The following is an 18963-nucleotide window of genomic DNA, read 5'->3' on the forward strand; positions in this document are numbered from 1 at the left end:
ATTTCAGTCCATGTCACAATCTCTTCTGAGGATAAATCTAGAATTGGCATGGCAGGAGCATTGCAAGAATCGAGCAGAGCGCTACTGGAGAAGAAGGATGATCTTGTTAAATATACATACAGATGGGTTCAATTCTTGGCTCTGCCTCAGATTTTCTGTGTGACCATGGGCAAGTCACTTAGGCCCAGATCCTGCAAGGTACATGGGCTCCTAAGAGCATCTGGGCCTCGTTTTTCTGGGTTTCAGTTATCCACCTGTCAAAAGGGGAATAAGTGTAATTCCTTTCTCCCACTTGTTTTCTGTCCTGTCTATTTATATGGCAATCTCTTTGGGGCTGTGTGTATGCAGTATTTGGCACAATGGCGGCTGATCTCAGCTGGAGTTTCTAGCACTACTGTAATATAAATAAGTGTGGGAAAAATTATTTCTCCTACTGGTTCCATTGCAACAATTAGGTAAATTGAATGTACTGACTCAAGTTGAAATAGAGCCATGACATGGAGTGTTGCCATTGCTTTTGAGAAAAGTGCCACACATGGTCTGGGCCTTGATTTTTGGCAGGAATTGAGGCAGCACAGTGTCCCTTCACACCACATTGAGGTCCACGTTGTTCCCTTCAAAGATAAAAGTCTCAAGTGGGGGCTTTGGGCGAGGAAAACTGCAAGGATTTCCTCATTGAGATTCCTGTGTCATCTTTTTCTGAGGGGGAGGGGTTTGTGTGCCCCTCTTGTGCCCCCCTCATGTCCCTTTCCTGCTTCAAAACCTGGCTGATCTCAAGGATTCATGGGAGGCCCTGGTTATCCATGCAGAGCCCCAGTGGTGGCTCTAGCCTCATTTCCCCTCTCTCAGGTCCTCACCAGCACATATCAAAGGGAGTCATGCTGCTATGCACCATCTGGCTGCAGCGCCCCCAAAGAGGGGTTATATTAACTTTTCCAGACAGGTTTCATGGGACTGGAAGGAGGAGGACTCTTCTGCACAGAGAACTCTCCATAGGTGCTGGGGAAAGTGGGGGAGCTGCCCTGGAACTACCCAAATTCCCATCTACACGGAGGGGCTGAGCTCCATGCATGGACACACGCAGATGTTGGAGGGCACAATCTGTCTCATGATGTTAGTCTAGTATTAACTTAGAAGAAAAAGTGCCACCTATTGTATTACTAGTACCACAATACTGCCCATAGCTATTCCTTGGAAGTCTCCTATCCAAGTAGTGACCAAGTCCAAGCCTGCTTAACTGATACAATGTGGCAGGATCAGTCAGTATAGTTGTATTTTCTATGGAGGTTTAACCTTTCAATATCTTGTCTTTCATTACGAATGTGATACTTGGAGTATCATTAAGAGACAAGAAAGTCCACTGGAAGGATAATTAGAATTTGTTGCATTGGATCTCTGTTTGCATAAGAAAGAGAAATGCTAATAGCTGCCTCTGGAGTTGTCCTTCAGCCTATTGGGCTTTGGGCTATAGAAGCTCTGAAAATAGACTGCTCAATCAGTAGCATTAAAAAAAAAAAGAAAGAAAGAATCAGTGCGGAAGTCTGATTCATTCTCACCCTGAATGCAATGACAATATTCTCTTGTTGTTGTTATTTTTAAAACTGTTTCAAAAATAGCAGCACTCAAATCTATTCTGTGATCTGTGGGTGTTCACATTCCCTGTTTGATAAAGAAAACACAGCCGCTGGGGTCTCATGTGGGCTGACATTGTTGGTGCCCCTTTCAGAACTGGTTCTTTTGATCATTCATCCTCTTGAATGGAGATGGACATTTAAAGAAAATAAGTAAATTGTTGAATATTTTGTTCCAAAAATTCACCAAATTTGTCAGCTAAATTATTCAGTGAATATACTCACAAATTATCTTCCTGGTTCTGCAAGCTGGGTGATAAAAATTAGTTAAATAAACATATTTGAAATATTACAGTGAAACTCAGCTAAGCTATCTGATGGATATTATTTACCCAGCTCCACTCATTATGATAAAGTCTTAGTCTGGTGAGAAATCACTCTGATCTCAGGATCAGATAGGGGACCCTGAATTCAAAAGAAATGTGTCTTTTAAGAGTATAGTGACATCCAAACAGTTTATCATTCAGAAACTCCAAGCAGCCTCATTTATTTTAGAGATAAGTAAATTGCTTGTGTATATGTATTGTAAGTGATGTATGTCGCCATAGACACATGCCTTCCTAGACCTTTATGAGGCCAATACTGACTGTGAAGGATGTAGATGGTAAACTCCTCAGTGCAGGGACTGTCCTTTCCTAAAGGTGTGGCAGCACTGAGAACTCTGTAGCCACTACTGGAATACAAGATAATATATACCCTCAATATAACTTGGTGTAAAAAAAAATGTGGATCATTGTTATGATGAGAAGAGCTGGTTGGTTGTTAAAATTGTGCAAGTAGCAGGCTCAAATATGACTCAGATAGGAATCTTTATCTTTCCCTCTGACAGAAGAAAACAAACCCAAATGGCAGTATATGGTGAAGCTTTCTTTTTTCAGAGGGTGTTTACACAGGCCTTCATGCTGTCAAAAACCAGGATGAACATTAAACCCCTTGGGAGTGTAAGGACAACAAAGAAAATGAAGTGAAAGCCTGGGTGCTTGCAACAGCATCCCACAGGAAATTCTCAACAACCTTTTTAAAGTAATTTTAACAAAATTCAATCCTATTCAGTGCAATTACTGTCAGAATGTCAAAGAAAGGAATTTAATAATGTATTGGGAGCAAAGATAGCTTTCTGTATACCCTGTTTTTTCTATCTTTTTTCTTCATGGAAATATATTCATACCTTCTGTTAGGATTGTGCAATTAAAAAGATCAGAACTGTTGAAGACAAGAGAAATATATATGTATAGGAGTATCTATATTTTTGACTCCTCTCCCCCGCCTTCCCCAACAAAAAGCACATTGAAAAGAATGAAGGTAATGTCCTAGGATTCAGTCATTTAGGACATCATAAGATCCGTGCGTTGACACCCCTTGCTTGATGTGTTAGCTTTGATAACTTTCATCCTATTAATTTTAAGTGCAAGTAGTCTGGTGGCTGGTGCAGTATTTATGACAGATCTTTGCACTAGAGAAGAATGTCTCCTTTTGAAATGCAAAGTTGGTTTGTCATTCTATTTTATGATATATTTCAAAGTTACCATTAGTCATTCTCTGTTGGAGCACAATATCATTAACAAACTAAGCATTGCTTTAAGGATGTCAGTCCAAATTCCCTTTTCATTTACACTGATACTACCACGTTGACTTCAATGGTCTTGGGCCCAATGAATATTGTTTGGTAACAAAAATGGTCTCTTTGGAATGTACATAAGCATTATAACTGAATCCATGCAATCTGCTGTCTATTTCACCTCCAGCTCTTCTTGTGGCTATAAAGTGGTTGAGGGTGGGTGAATTAGCGTTGGGTTGGTTCTTTTCTTATTTTGTGATGGAGAATGTAATGCATCCACCATCACTACTGCTTTGCAGCTGCCTGCTGATAACAAAACATTGACTTCCAGCAAACACATTGACTCCCTGCCCCCCACCTATCATAAAAATAAAATGCAAAATGCAAAAGAAGCCTGAGTTTTGCTGTGTGACACCAGAAAGTGAATATTTGTAAACATATTTTAAGCTGCCCAACTAAAGACTTGAACTATTGGCTGGAATAAGCATTTCAAAAGTTATGCATGAAACAAACAAAAAATCAAGAGGGAAACGTATTTTCAAAAACGGGGAATGATGACAGCATGTTCATAGTTTCACAGTGCAGGAAACTATAAATATACTCTGTTTCTCTGTATTACAGTAATAGAGCATGGTCTGTGCTGAAGGTCTTACCATTTCTAGACATTAGTAACTAGCAGTACAACCAGCACCAAGTGTTGACTCAGCCCCTGCAAAATCAGGAGATTTAAAAAAAGAATGTTGGGTTCTTTTACTTAGTCTCCTGGTTTCTGAACCTTTAGGATTCACCCAGGTCATGTGTTCAAGCTTTTCACTCATGAAGGCTGGAAACTTACTTTTGTGGAAAAACAAACCAAAACATGAAACCTGATATTTTCCTGTAGTCTTATGCCACCACGCCAGGAACCTGGACTTTAAGGGACACACCAAAAAGTGTGAAACTCATGCCAAAATTGCGAAAGTCACAAAAATTGCAGCGTTGACCTAGGGCCTTGATCGTGCAAAGATTTCTGCATGTGCTTAACTTTACACAATCTGGGTAGTCCCATTGATTTCAATGAGGGCCAGATTGGGTTCTGTGTTCCTGCGTAAGTTGTATATGGGCTATGTGGCTTGGCCATTTTAAAAGCATCCTTAGTCAGAGTAGATTAGATGTGTTTGTTTTTATTTTTGGTTTTTATTTTCTGTAAATCAGCACAATACGTTTTCTTACTCTCTCTTACAAATACAGCTATGAGTGTCCTCAGTTCAAATGAATTATCATGAACTTTCTCAACTGAAGATATAATTTGGACACACACATTCACTCAAAACAGAATTAACAGAGCAGAGCAAAAGAAAACAATACAGAAATTTCAATGCATTAACAGTCAATCCTGTTCCTGCTGGGTGAGCCCAAGCCAGGCATAAAACCAGCTGTGATCAAAATGAGATAAATAGCATGTCAACTCCACCTCTCCCAAGGCACTGACCTATTCATTCACTAATGTTCTATTCTGTAAGTGCTCTCTCTGCTAGGAAAGGGCCCCACACTGACTGTGTGGCTCTTTTCCTGAAAAATTTCCCATCATTACTAACACCACTGCAGCTCCATTGAAGCATCATAGGTCAAATGCCAGAGACTGCCTGGAGCCTTTAGCACCATGTTATCTAACCCTGCTCAGAGCAGGTCTGTGTGGTATAAATGCTGGCGGGCGCCTCGTCTGTGTTAATGCTAATACTGATACAGCATAGGCAATGGTGAGACATTTTCCAGCAAAAAGATGTAGTGTAGACAAGGCTCCTCTGGGGTACTCTGCTTCCTTTTGCAGCACCTCAGACATAATTTACTTGGTGGGAAAGGAGTTTCTAACTAATTGGAGCCAAAGTTCACTTGTTGGTATATAATAAGCTGGATGTTTCTGAAGAGTCATTTTGCTGTTGCTTTTGGATTCATCCACTGAGGTTAAAAAAAGAAACATGCACTCACTGGGCCTGATCCAGTGTGTCCTTAGATAAAACCCCACTCACTTCAATCACTTTTTAAAAATGTTATGCTTATAATAATCTAAAATGGAATATTAATGAAAAAATCATTCTTGGGAACGATCTCTTAGAAATATAAACAGACTATAGGGCCAAAATGGGACCCTACCACTGTTACTACCACTTTCTATTGACAATATTCCTTCAAAATATTCTTCAAATGTTTCCCTCTTCAGATTTGCTATATTGTTGTCAAAAAGACTGATGCCAAGGGTGTGTGTGTACCTCCTCCATGCATATTGAACAGGATCATTGTACACAGATAGGGCTTACTTATTCATATGCTCAGAGTCCACGTCCCTGAAAGCAAAAATAATTGTGAGGGTATGGCTTGATTTGACAGCGAGGTGGGTGTTGCTTTGGTTTCTGATTTTACTGGTTTGAGGTTTTGTTCATTTCAAAGAAGGATTAAAGATAAATAGAACAGCTCTCAGGTATAAAAAAAGGCAATAATCATTTCCACTGTCGAAATGCTGAGTTGTTCACCACGTAAGGGCTGATCTACACTAGAAAATTAGTTTGACCCAGCTACGTCACTCAGGAATATGAAAAATCCACTCTCCTAAGCGATGTAGTTAAGCCAACTTAAGTCCCCGTGTAGACAGTGGTAGGTCAATGGAAGAATTCTTTCGTCGACCTGGCTGCTGCTTTTGGGGAAGTGAATTAACTACAGCGATGGGAGAATCCCTCCTGTCGGCGTAGGTGGTGTCTACACTTGAAACACTAGTGTAAGCAAGCCCTAAGTAGAAGTTTACCGAACTAGTTCACAGTGCTGCATTTTAAAAAACTTTCAGATTAACAAATTAGTGGTACATATGGACTACTAGATCAGTTACCATGGACTACTAGCTCAGTTACCACTTACCAGGAAATCTGTTGAGAATGCAGACATATGGGTAAACAGCATGGATTAACCAGGTCTGACTGCACTCTATGGTACAGCCTGTCTATTTTTAGCTACTTTGTTTTTCTCTCTGTCTGTGACACTTTTACTTTATCTGTTTTTATTTTTCTTAAACTTTATTTCTTTTACATGTCTTTAGTTGTATGTATTTTTAGTCTTTCTATTCTTTCACTCATTTATCTTATTATTCTAATTACCTTTATGGCTTTTTTATTCCTTCTGTGGGTGTTTTGCCTGCTTTTCACTGATTTTCAGCTTTCATTTCATCTAGCAATTCTCTCTCTCCTTTTTAAAAATCGTACCTCTTTCTCACTCATACTTTGTCTTAATCCTAAAACTCCCTTTTAACTTCCAAATCGTTTCTCTCCCTGTTCAGAGATGTAGTATTGTCTAGTACTGGACAATTCACTTTACTGCATGAAATTCTGTTTGCTTCTGTTGACTTCATACCAGATCAGCTTTTTTCCTGGTGCTTTGCCCCTGTTAATTCCCAGTGGTCAGTATTTACCTGATTGTTAAGCATATGACAGCCTCTCTGAAAGTCTGTGTATACAGGCAATCAGACAATGAAGAAATGAGATGTAGGTCTCTCAAGTCCAAAGGATACGGGCAGTAATTTGGAAGAGGAGTAACAAAATGCTTTAAGTGTAAAACTAAACTCAGCTTTAACCATGGAACCATGTCCAGTGCTTCCCTAATTCATAATAGCTATTACTATTTCTGAATCTTGTAAAAAAACCGGTTGAGAATAACAAAAAGTTGTTTCATCATTTCAGATGCTCACTCAAAATATTTTGTTTCTTTCAGAGACTTGAAGATAGAAAATCTGTTGCTAGATGAAGACAACAATATCAAGCTCATTGGTATGAAACTCTTTTGGCAATTCCAATAACATAAATCTGTGCAATCATATAAAGAGAATTTTTGAATCTTCACAATCCTCCATGTGACAACACATAATGGTGTTACAGAGAGATGCTGAGAGAGTGCAAATAGCATCCAATCTGTTGCTGAAAGCACCCTGTGAAAAATGTTCCAGTGAATTCAGATTTATTTATTAAAGGTCCGATCCGGCAGTTTTTACTTAGGCAAAAGTGCTATTGAAATCAGTGGGAGCATTGCCAGAGTGAGGATTATCAAAGTGATCCCGCAAAAATAATTTGTTTTACCCTGTTAATTTCATAATTTTTAAGCGCTGGATTCTGCCCCCAGATGCACACGCTTCTGCTGAAGTCAGATGAGAAATTGATTTAGAAGCTTGTTTAAAAAAATAAAATCAACAATGGACTCTTGATTGTATTACGGCATCCACTGTATGCAGTGCTCAATTCATTCAAGTCCTGCAGACGTTGTAGATTAATCGTCTATGAATATATTCTTCTCTCACTGCCTGTGTGTAACTCCCTTTAATGTTAATGTGGGCATTGAAAGGAAAATATGCCCCTTATTAAAGAACATCTGTTTATATTTATTTCCATGCCTACACATTTTCCAGCAGCAGTATCTTTAGTTGTCTACTTAGAAGCCAGATTTTTTCTTTCACTCTGTCTTTGAAAGAGAGATTTCGTCATCTTAGACTTGATGAAAAATGTTGACTAAACTTAGGTCAAAAGGTGAGCCAGTTCATCTGTATGAACGATACACATCTCTGTGCAAACAAGAAGGGACTGCTAATGTATTTTAAAATATCCCAAATCCACTTAGGAATTTAGTGTTTTGAAAAATGTCCATGACTTGTTAGTCACTACATTTTAGTGAATCAAGCAACTCTGGAAAGATAATAGCAAAACAAAACTGTTGCATTGCCTCAGTTGCAGGTCAAGAGGATATTAATATGTTACCACGAATCATTCATCAGTAATGATGGATACCACCCATTATCTCAGTTTAGCAGCTAAGTGAGACCAGATGGTTTGTAACACTGTAATGAGAACATCTGACGGATTTAAAGAATTTCTGTAACTTTCTTGTTGTTCGGGGATTTGATTACCCAACAGTACATACACTTGACATCCAAATACAGACACAGTCAGATGATTCAGATACAATATAAAGCTGGTGTGCCAAAACAAAAAAAAAAATGTCCAAACTGTTTCCACAGTCTTACTTACTTAGCTGCATAAGTAAGGTCTCTCCACAGTAGGTGGTATGGAAAGGATAGGGAAGGAGATGTTTAGATCTTCCTTAGACTAGCTTGCATTAAAATAAATTGTCCTCTAGTCCTCACAACTGACAGCAGCTTAACAGTAGCAGATTGTACTCAGTATGTGTTTTTAAAACAAGGCAATTCAATCCCATTGTCCAACTGTATAAGTTATAGAACATGAAGAGCTTTTTATTAGACTAATAGTTTATTAGACTAAAAGTAAAAGCAGATTTCCAGTCAATCCAAACAGCTACGTTGTATCACAAGTTAGCTGAAACCCCTTGTTTCAGGTTCTCCTACTGTAAGGAAATCCTCGGATTTAATTTTCTTGAGAAGGCCACCGTTTGGTGAAGTAATCCAAAACAGATATGAGTTATCTTTTAAGTGATCCACCAATTTGTTGGCTAATGCGTCTCCTCTGAACAATTCTTTATTTGACACCTGTAGTGATAGGTCCTGATACCTTAGCAACACCAGTTCAGGGCAACTGCACTTGTATTCCCCCTCTATCGTCCAGCAAGGACATCCACTTTCAGGCTTCCGGCTCCCCAGCTGTTCACTCTCTTGGGTGGAGACGTGTCTCTCTTCCTCCTGACGAGGGTATCTCCAGGCCACACTATAAATTCCCTAGCAAAGTCAGACGCCTAAGCCAGCTTGCTTTACTTTTCTCTTCAAAGACAGTACACAGTGTAATTGCCACTTTAGTTACCACACAGCTCTTTCTAATCAAGCGCATTTACTCTTAAGGTAAAAGCACTACAGAGAAAACAGATTAAAAACAATAAATGAACCTACATGCATGCTAATCAGCTTACCAGAGATCACCCCCTCACTCCAACAAGGGTTCTGGCTGGTGAACAGTGCTTCAAACCTTACCCAGGGGTTTTCCTGTGATTACCCATTCATAACTCCTTTAGCTCAGAACAAGCACTCCCATGAATCTGTGAGTTACTCCTTTATGTTGTTTGGGCCTTTTGGTCCTGGGAATAGGTGATTCATAGACAAAGGTCTCATCCCCATGGTGAAACTCAAAAGATCAGGTCAGGAGGTGGGTATTTGCATTTCCCTCCTTCAAAGTATTTCCTAGGAAACCTACTCAACTAACAGCTCATTCTTGTCTTAACCCATTATTTAAGAGTCCTTTGAATCTCATAACACTTCCCAAGGTTTGGATTAGTCCTGTGTCCTAGACAAGTTACATACAATCCCACACACCACAAACATTTTTAATACAATAAGCTCCTAAGATACTTAAATGTAATTCAGTAAGGTTTGTCCTGGATAATGCAGGAAATTGTCATACCTGTCACAACACACAGACAAGTATTTCTGAAAATTTTGTTCTGAAACCCTTATGGCAGTGGTTTTTAACCTGTGGTTAGCAGACCCACTACATCTAAGATTTCCAAAGGGGTCTGCACCTCCATTCAAAATTTTTAAGGGGTCCACAAATGAAAAAAGGTTGAAAAAAGTCTATTTATTCGTTTCATTGGAACTATGTGTGGGTGGAACAGAGAAGAGAGACCACAGGGAACTGGTTGCAGCTCCCTGATTCATGACCACTGGCCCTGGTGCAGGTTAGGGCACAGAGGCAGCTCTAACTTACACCAAGTGGAGGACTGAGTGTAGTGGAGATCCATGGCATGTCCCTGTCCTGCCCCGGCCATGCCCTCACATTTCTCTTAAAGGAGGCAGCTGGCAGCAGCCTCTGCCAGTTTTCTGCAAGCAGAGGAACTCTTCTGTATAGGGGGAGTTCTCCACCGGCTGTCTTTGACTGGTTGAAGGCTGATTTGTGTTGCTCGTGCAGCACAAAGTGGCCTCTGTGGACGAGAGAATCTGCCCCTCCCAACTCCTCTGCACACTCTCTGATTTAGATGATACATGATAATAAAATATTTTATATCACCATAACTATGAAAGGTCTCTCAGCGGAGGCTGTCATTGTACAGATGCTTTCCAGCAAGGGCTTCTGAGTGGCAATGAATCTGATTGGGAGAATAAAGCTCTCCTTTCTATGCATGAATATGCAGAGATGTTCAGCTACTAAGATAACTTACAGTAAGCTCCTTGGGGCAGGGACTGCAGTTTAATGTGGTATAGGACTCTGGGAATTCAGTTCCCATGGGAATGCATGAGTAAACAGGAATTTTCAAAGTCAGATGACTGTATTAGGTCATTGCTCTTCAATTAACCAAAACATTATTTATTTTTTACTTTGATCAACATAAAAGTTATATTCTGTATTAGGTGCCAGTGTGCTTGGTATTATACAAAACATAGACAAAGACAGTGCCTGCCCTGAGGAACTTACTACAAGTTATCTCAGTAACAGAATGCCTCTGCTTACTCACACACACAAATGAGAGCTTAACTCCTTGAGTCTGACTCCTGTTCTGCATCACACTGCCAAAATGATGGCTTCTGATTTTGTCAGTTCTTCTTTGCTACATATTAAGATGATTTAAAGTAAGTTGTTAGTGATTTGTATTAAGTGCATTGGTTATATTCTGTTATATACATATTCCTTTTTATTGCATGAAGTGTCGCCCTGGTCAGCTGCTTGCTAAGACTCAGATCTGAGAAGTGGATTTTTGAGGTCTGGGTGAAATAAATGTGCTTCTCTGTAGCCAGTAGCCCTTGATCAGCGGTATCTGATAAAGGCACAACCATAGTGCTAGTTTTGGGGCTTGGGGCATTCTTGGTACCACAGGCTGGCATTCTGTTCAAGAAATAATGGCCAAAAGCAGCTCTAGTGTAAGTGGATGCAATTCCACTGAAGTTGCTGCAGCTTTGCCTCTTTGCACAAGGGCTGAATTAACCCATAAGTTCTTATATTAAATGTCTGAGAGTACTAATGGCCCTGTTATTTAGTAACATTCCCATCACTGTAATAGTCTAGTTCAGGGGTCGGCAACCTTTCAGAAGTGGTGTGCCGAATCTTCATTTATTCACTCTAATTTAAGGATTCGTGTGCCAGTAATAAATTTTAACATTTTTAGAAGGTCTCTTTCTATAAGTCTATAATATATAACTAAACTATTGTTGTATGTAAAGTAAAGAAGGTTTTTAAAATGTTTAAGAAGCTTCATTTAAAATTAAATTAAAATGCAGAGCCCCCTGGACCGGTGGCCAGGACCTGGACAGTGTGAGTGCCACTGAAAATCAGCTCACGTGCCGCCTTCGGCACCTGTGCCATAGGTTGCCTACCCCTGAACTAGTTTAATCAGTAGCCTATATGCTGACCTCACTATTGTGTTCCTGAAGGTGTTACAACATAGAAGTGTAATGTGATGGTTCCCTGGTTCAGCATTAAGTGGAACAGTAGGAGAGTTTCCTCATGTCATAATGTTTACTTTGAGGAACCAATGATGGTCTTTGATATTAATTCTGCAAACAGCAAAGGTTACAAAAGATATTGGATAAAGACAATACCAGTATTACAATTATTAGTGTTAGTGCCAATTACATTCTCTTATTAAGATCAAAAGTAAATATTTATTTAAAAGCCCAGTGCATATACTACCAATATTTTGAAGAGCTTCTTCAAAAATGTTCCCCTTTAGTCCCTGATAAAATCCCTGTCCAAGGCACACCTCTTGGTAGTGCAAAGAAAGGAAGAGTGAAGAACTGAGGAATCTACTCATTTGTTTTCTGCAAGGAAAGAGGTTTTGTTTTAATGAGCACAGCTTATATATTTAGTTAACTCCCTGGGCGTGTTTATCGTTTAAACAAATATGGTGCATCAGATCCTCAGCTAGTGTAAAATGGCATAGGTCCATTGACTGTAGTGGAGTGGTGCTGATTTACACCTGCTGAGAATCTGGCTCATTAAGTATTTTGTCAGTAAAGCACAGTGTTACAGTTGTGCAATTTGAAAGGGCAGGGTTGTGGTAGGGTAAGACCTTGTATAGGTCTACGGAGGTATCCTTCCTAGGAATCTTTTAGCTATCTTACACTTGATGTAATCTGGTCCTGTCTGTGCACAAAATAATAATAATAACAACAAGAATATTCAGAAGTATTTGTATAAACTCCAGGGATAAGTCATCTTTGGCAGGGATGATTAATCAGTATCCAGACAGGGTAGGATTCCATCAGAGGCAAGAAATAGTCCCAACCCTTCCTTCAGTTTTAACAATGTGCTCCTGCAGACTCCCTCCAGCACATTTTGAATGCTCAAATGTAGCGTAGTGCACATGCATTCTGTGCTGCCTTCCTCCCAAATAGTCAGTCAAGTGGAAAGTATTCATGTGTATTCACTTAGGCACTTCAGCTCACATGGTAATCTTTATAACTTTATTTTTTCCTAGGCATTATTCAGTTTTCCTGTCTAAACTAATTTCATTTAAATCACCCTGAGATCCATATGCATTGTATGCATTCTGGGAATTTGTAAGAAGCATGAATCAAATCAAAACATTCAACTGGAAATGGAGACTTTACGTGGATAGATCATATATTGCTATAAATACATTACTTCAAACAAAAAACCTAAACAAAAAACTCCCAGTTTTTTTTTCCACCCATATTTTTCCCTATTTGCCATTTCAGACTTAGAGTGCTGACTCTGCAACCTTGTGTTTATATATTACCACCACAGCCCTAGAAAGCAAAACCTCTTGTTAAGGTTGACGGCTCATTTACACGATTTAGTGGAAAAATTTGAAGCTCTAAGATTTAGACTTTGCCTTTTAGCAATGTTTTGCAATAATATAAAATATTTGACAATCTTAAGGTCTTTTTCTGCCCCATACACATGCACACTCAGGCCAAATTCTGCTCTCAGCTATACTTCTGCAACGCCTATTGAAATCATGCCGTTGCAAGTGTGCATCTGACAATAGAATGTATCCTAAGTTATGTTTCTCCAATAAATTAAAAAAATTACTTGACAAAATCTTCTCTTTCAATCCATAAAGGTAGTTAACTCTTGAAAGTGCTTTTTCAGGATGATTTCTTATTATGGCAGTAGACTGCATGTGTGGAAAAACTATATTCTTTTCACTAATGTTTCAGTGCGTGTGTGTGTGTGTACGTGTGTGTATTATCTAGTATTTCTTTCCTTTTCACAGACTTTGGCTTGAGCAACTGTGCGGGTATCTTGGGTTACTCTGATCCGTTCAGCACACAGTGTGGCAGCCCTGCCTATGCAGCCCCAGAGCTTCTTGCAAGGAAAAAATATGGTCCCAAAATAGACGTTTGGTCCATGTGAGTTATGTAGCTTGTAACAGCTAATTTTTTTATTTTTATTTATTTTGCCGTAGGTCATATCAGATATATTAAAGTGTTTGGTTACTGTGATCAACCAAACTCTCTAGGAATAGCGTGACCCACTGCTTGGGGACATCTGGATTAGAAAATGGACTTTATTATATTTTATATTGATTATTTAGATTTGGAGGAGCTGAAAATGTGCTAAAAATTTTCCAAATACAGAGGAAGATATGGTTTTTACACTGAAGTGAATAGAATATACCGTATTTAGTTCCTTATACACCTAAGGATCTCCAAACTCGCCCACTAAATCCATATATTATATACAGTCAGCTCTGGCATGAAGGCTGGAAGCTACCCAGATCACTGTATAAAGAACATAATAGTAAAGAGAGAAGACATTTCAGCTGAGGAAACTTGGACAAGCCTTTTCTCATACAAATACAAGAAATGTTGTGAGATTTTTAATGTCCATAGAATGCAGACAAAAGAGTCCATTGCCTGAGGTAGGGGAATACTAAAGATGTTTTGGAGCCAATGTGTCTGCGTTATTGGAAAGGCTTGGACTGCACTCCTCTATTTGCCCAGCTGTTGGCCCATATGTGGTGTCAGCAGTATATACTGACACTTTTTTCTTCTCCTGGTTGGAAATAAACACAGTTGTAATCCATGAGGAGGAAGAAGTGGAAAAAGTGGCATAAGGTCAAACATTAAAGCGGTACTGCCTTCCTGAGCAGTAGAAGTTCTAGCTCTGCTCTGCTACTGACTGGCTGTGCAGCCTCAGGCAAACCATTTAACCTCTCCATGACTCAGTTTCCCTGTCAGTAAATTAGAGATCATAAAACTTAAATGCCTGAATTGTGAGCATTCGCTAATTAACTTTTTATAGCCCTTTAAAAATGTAAAGTGTTATCTAGGTATTAATACTGCTAAGAGGGATAGACCATAGATATACATAGCAGTAAGAGAATAGTCAAATGTATGCTTATGTCCAATGGGTTAATTTCTTATATAACTCCACTGATGTCAGTGCACCAGGTCTGAATTTGATCCAGTCATATCTTTTTACAACTAACCACTTTTTAGGAGCTTTACAAGTTGGAGCCTTATTTGTAGTCTCTGCTCTGAGGAGATCCAGAGCTAAACTATCATACAGCTACTTAATCTTTCACTGCTGCACAGGGTCATCTGTCTACATCAGGGATGGGGTTACCAGCACTGTGGAATGCGGGAGCTCTTACTCTGATTGGAATGCAGACAATCAGAAGGCTGCCATTCTTCTAAATCCTTAACCTTTACCAGCAAAAATATCCTGTGCCAATATTTTTTTTTTAATTTAAGGAAAAATATAGTTAGTGCCTAGTCTTCCCTGTATCTAACCACACTATTGCTATCGAGTATGACACCTTATAATAATACACTGAGTTCATTTCTATGCTGTGCATGAGTTACTGAGATTGCCAGCAAAAAGGAAAAAATAAATTCTCAAAGGGAATTTAATTTAAAGGCCCTTTTAGGAGTGAGGAGAAATAAATGAAACCCCGAGTTTTCTCAGTGAATTGGCCAGTTTTGGGGAGTTAATATCAAGAATTGTTCATCTCTTGTTAGAGAGCTGCTTTATGGGCCTGATCCAGAGTCCATCGATATCAATGGGAGTCTTTCCACTGGCATTGGCTCTGGATCGGGACCTTTATGTGAAACTCCCACTGACATCAGTGAGCAGTCCACATGCAGAGCAGCAGTAGAATCAGGCTCCTGTTCCAAAGGTTCTGAGGACCCTAGAGAAATGAAAGTTGCACATTATTTTTACAGTTGTTGAACATTAAAGTGAAAGTATTACAGATAACTACAATGTCTACACTTTCCTACATGCCTTTCCCCACTCCTGATGGCATACTTTTAAGTTCCTTAACTGTTTCTTCCCTGCTTCTCTTTTCAGTGGAGTGAATATGTATGCTATGTTGACTGGGACTTTACCTTTCACTGTGGAGCCCTTCAGTCTGAGAGCTTTGTACCAGAAAATGGTAGACAAAGAAATGAATCCTTTCCCTGCTCAACTCTCCACAGGTAATCAGCACAGCATCCCCAAGTCTATTCATATTCATTCAGGTGGAACCATTGCATTTAACTGTGGATTTCAAGATTTTGCACTAGCATAACATGTTAACTGTGAAAGAATGTAATTATTTTTTTCATTATAGTTAAAGAAAGATCTGCATGTGCTACAATAGCATAATGCTTTGCTTTTTGAACACAAGATAGAAAGGGACAATGTTGCAATGAATCTGAGGTATGAGCATGCTGCAATATTGTGGAGAGGAATTTGTGGAGTTGCTCTGCTTTTTTTGGTGTGTTTGGTCTATTTTTCATTTCAAATGATTCAATTGAGTTAGATTACAAAATTATTAGTTATTATTAATAATAATAAAATATGTATTCCCACAGTAGATCCTTGCTATTTGCAACAGTATCATTGCTAAACTTCAATACAAATTGTGTCAGCATGTGGCAAAAACCCTGGCTTTTTTTCTTAGGTTTCATTTGCCTATACAGAATTTGGTCTTTCCTCTTATTTTCCAAACAGAGACAGAATTTTAATTTTTTTAACCTCCTGTGACAATGAGTTCCACAGTCTAAATATGCACAGTGTGAAAAAATATTTCATTTGATCAGTTCTGAGTTTGCAGCCTTTTAATTTCATTGCATGTCCCCTTGTTCTTGAGATATCAGAGATGAAGAACAGATGCTCCCGACCTGCCTGCTCTGTATCAGTCACTATTTTTTATGTTTTTATCAGGTATTGCCCACATTTGCTAGTCAAGGGACAAAGTGGAGGACAGAGAGACTTGCTGAACCTTCACTAGCTCTCAGCATGGGACTGTTGTGGCAGGGAATTGGGAGCACTGAGTTGTAAATTGAGGGGTCAGCACTCTGTGTGTAGGAGTTAGGGAGAAGTGGGTGATGGTACCGAAGGGGAGCAGGACTAGATTGTTGCTGGGTGATGGGTAGTGGATAGAGTGTAGGTATATGCAGTTGGGAAATCCTGATTGGGGATCAGTTGCTGATCCGCAGTTGGGTCTGATGCTGCAGCAGGAAGGGGGCACTATGGAATCTGTGCAGGTTATTGGAGGGACTGTTAAGGTAGAAGATGGTGAAGGGGACAGGAAAATAGTGAACAGCAGGGAGGGCTGTAAGCAAGGACTGCCTCCCACAGATTAGCAGCATACCAGCTAGGGACATGTTGAGTGGGTGCTCCTTTTGCAGTTATTTATGTAGAGTTGGGGAGAGAAAGCATATTGGCAGTTGCAGAGGAAATGCAGCTAGGTCCAACATTCAGGAGTGGATTAGGAATGCAGACAGAGAGCATGATCAAACATGTGAAGGTATTTATGTGAATTTCACTTAGGCCTGGTCTACACTAGGAAATTAGGTCATCATCACTACATCGTTCAGGTGTGTGAAAAATCCACACCTCTTGAGGAGGTGGACTACCTATACACTTGGGAGAATCCCTCCTGTTGGCCTAGATAGGATCTGCATGGAGGCACTACATCAGTGCAGCCTCAGCATTTACTTCACATTCACTATAGAAACTCATATCCTATGGAGATATCTGTGTGCCTGAAAGAGCCCCGAGAATCCCCCTAGTTATTGCAAGTTTGTAGAAGTGGTAAATATTGTTTCTGTTTTTTACTATTAAATCCCTTCCATCCATGCTTTCCAGGCCCTGAATCCCAGCCTCTGTCTTCTGACTGAGGAGAACTAAAGAAGGCTCTCTTTGGAGTCTGTCAGCATTGCTCCTTGTTCATCCTGGACCTGCAGGGTGGTACTCCTCTTCTGCCCAGGATTCATGTGCTAGCGTTTTATGAGTGAGCTGGGATGCTGCAAGTCTCAGTATCCATCTGATAACAATTAGAGTGTTCTCTATTTCCATTCCAGAGTCTTCCTGGTAGGATTCTGTTGCATTAAATTGCCATTTTTATATCCTAGTCCACTTTCTAAAGCTCCACTGAGTAATTGTGTTATGAGTAAGATTATAACAACTGTTTTATGCTGTACTAGACGAGGTCCCAAATCTTGATCCTCATGAAGTCAATGGCAAAGCTCTCATTGACCTCAGTGGAACCAGGATATGGTGCTAAAACCATAGGAAGCTGGGATTCAGAGAGGCCTCTGCCAATGCAGGTCTGTTTCTTACTGGATATTTTCTATTGTACCTGGACCAGTGGGCTTTGTCCATTATTCATTTTCATTGTCAGGATCAGAATTCTTCCAAAAATTGCATCTTTGTGTAATTTATAGCTATCTGACATGAGGCTCTGCAGCGAAAGTAACATTTTATTTATCCAGTGGGAGTTACAGTAGTTACTTTGAGCTTTCAGAGGTAGAAGATTAATGGAACAGACTTAAATCTGTTAGCCTTTACCCTACCGTAAAGGTATGCCTCAGTTCTTGATTTAAGGCAGGGGACTGGCACATTCACTGATTTGGCAAACCGTGATTTCAGATGACATTTGTTCTTGCCGCTGTTAGGCTGTGGGTCAGTAGTCAACAGCTATTCTGCTCCTCTGCTTGGCAAACTGTTGAATTTGTTAACTCATTAGGGAGACAGCCCTTTATCTTTAGCCACATAACGGTTTGAGTATTTTTCTGATGCATGTCGAAGTCTGAGGAGAAATCATTTGCAGAGGATTGTCTTTGACTGTGCAGTATATATTGGGTCTATATGTAATTTAATGAATACAAAGTCAGTTACATCAAACAAGCAGCCACTCTCATCTGCAAAAGACAATAACAAATCGACTATCCAAACGTTAAAATTTTCAGTGACCATGAACACCCAAAGCAACTATATGGCAACAGTGGGCCAGAATCTGAAGTTGGTGTTCAATCTTCCTTTTAGGAATCCTTTTTCCATTTGGCCTCTGGGACAACAGATCCATCCTGGTATTGGTTTTAGGTGTCAAAGCAGGTACAATAGTTGAAGAAATTCTCTTCCTCAGAGAAATCCCAATCTGAACAACTGGTGAAGAAATGTTCAAAATCCTCAATTAATTCATAGCAGATGAAGGTCTGAACTGGGCTATGTGTGTGGGGCTATGCACTGATGGGGCAGCAGCCGTGATTGGAAAGAACTGGGCTTGAAGCATGAGTAAAGAAAGTGGCACAAAGAGCGATTTGGACGCACTGCATGATTCATCACCAAGCTTTGGCTCAAAGAAGTTGCAACCTGAAGTACATGAGGCCCTCAATGTTTAAATAGTTAATCTTATAAGCAGGGCCAAACCAAATTCACAGCCATGAAAAACGCATCATGGACTGTGAAATCTGGTCTCCTGTCGTGAAATCTCATTTTTTGTGTGTTTTTTACCCTATATGATACAGATTTCATGGGGGAGACCAGTGTTTCTCATATTGGGGTCCTGACCCAAAAGACAGTTGTGGGGGGGGGGGGCGGTCATAAGGTTATTTTAGGGGGGTCACGT

The 18963-nt window shown here is 39.7% G+C and overlaps 1 protein-coding gene across 1 annotated transcript in view; it reads left to right on the forward strand.

Annotated features, from left to right (window-relative positions):
* The window catches only part of HUNK (hormonally up-regulated Neu-associated kinase), a 97930-nt gene that overhangs the window by 41416 nt on the left and 37551 nt on the right, over nt 1–18963 (forward strand). The window contains exons 3-5 of the mRNA XM_032798287.1: nt 6925–6980; nt 13336–13471; nt 15417–15544. Coding sequence (XP_032654178.1) covers nt 6925–6980; nt 13336–13471; nt 15417–15544 — 320 coding nt within the window. The remainder of the gene's footprint in view (nt 1–6924; nt 6981–13335; nt 13472–15416; nt 15545–18963) is intronic.

Source organism: Chelonoidis abingdonii, chromosome 1 (genome assembly GCF_003597395.2).
Source record: "Chelonoidis abingdonii isolate Lonesome George chromosome 1, CheloAbing_2.0, whole genome shotgun sequence".
NCBI classification, from domain to species: Eukaryota; Metazoa; Chordata; order Testudines; family Testudinidae; genus Chelonoidis; species Chelonoidis abingdonii.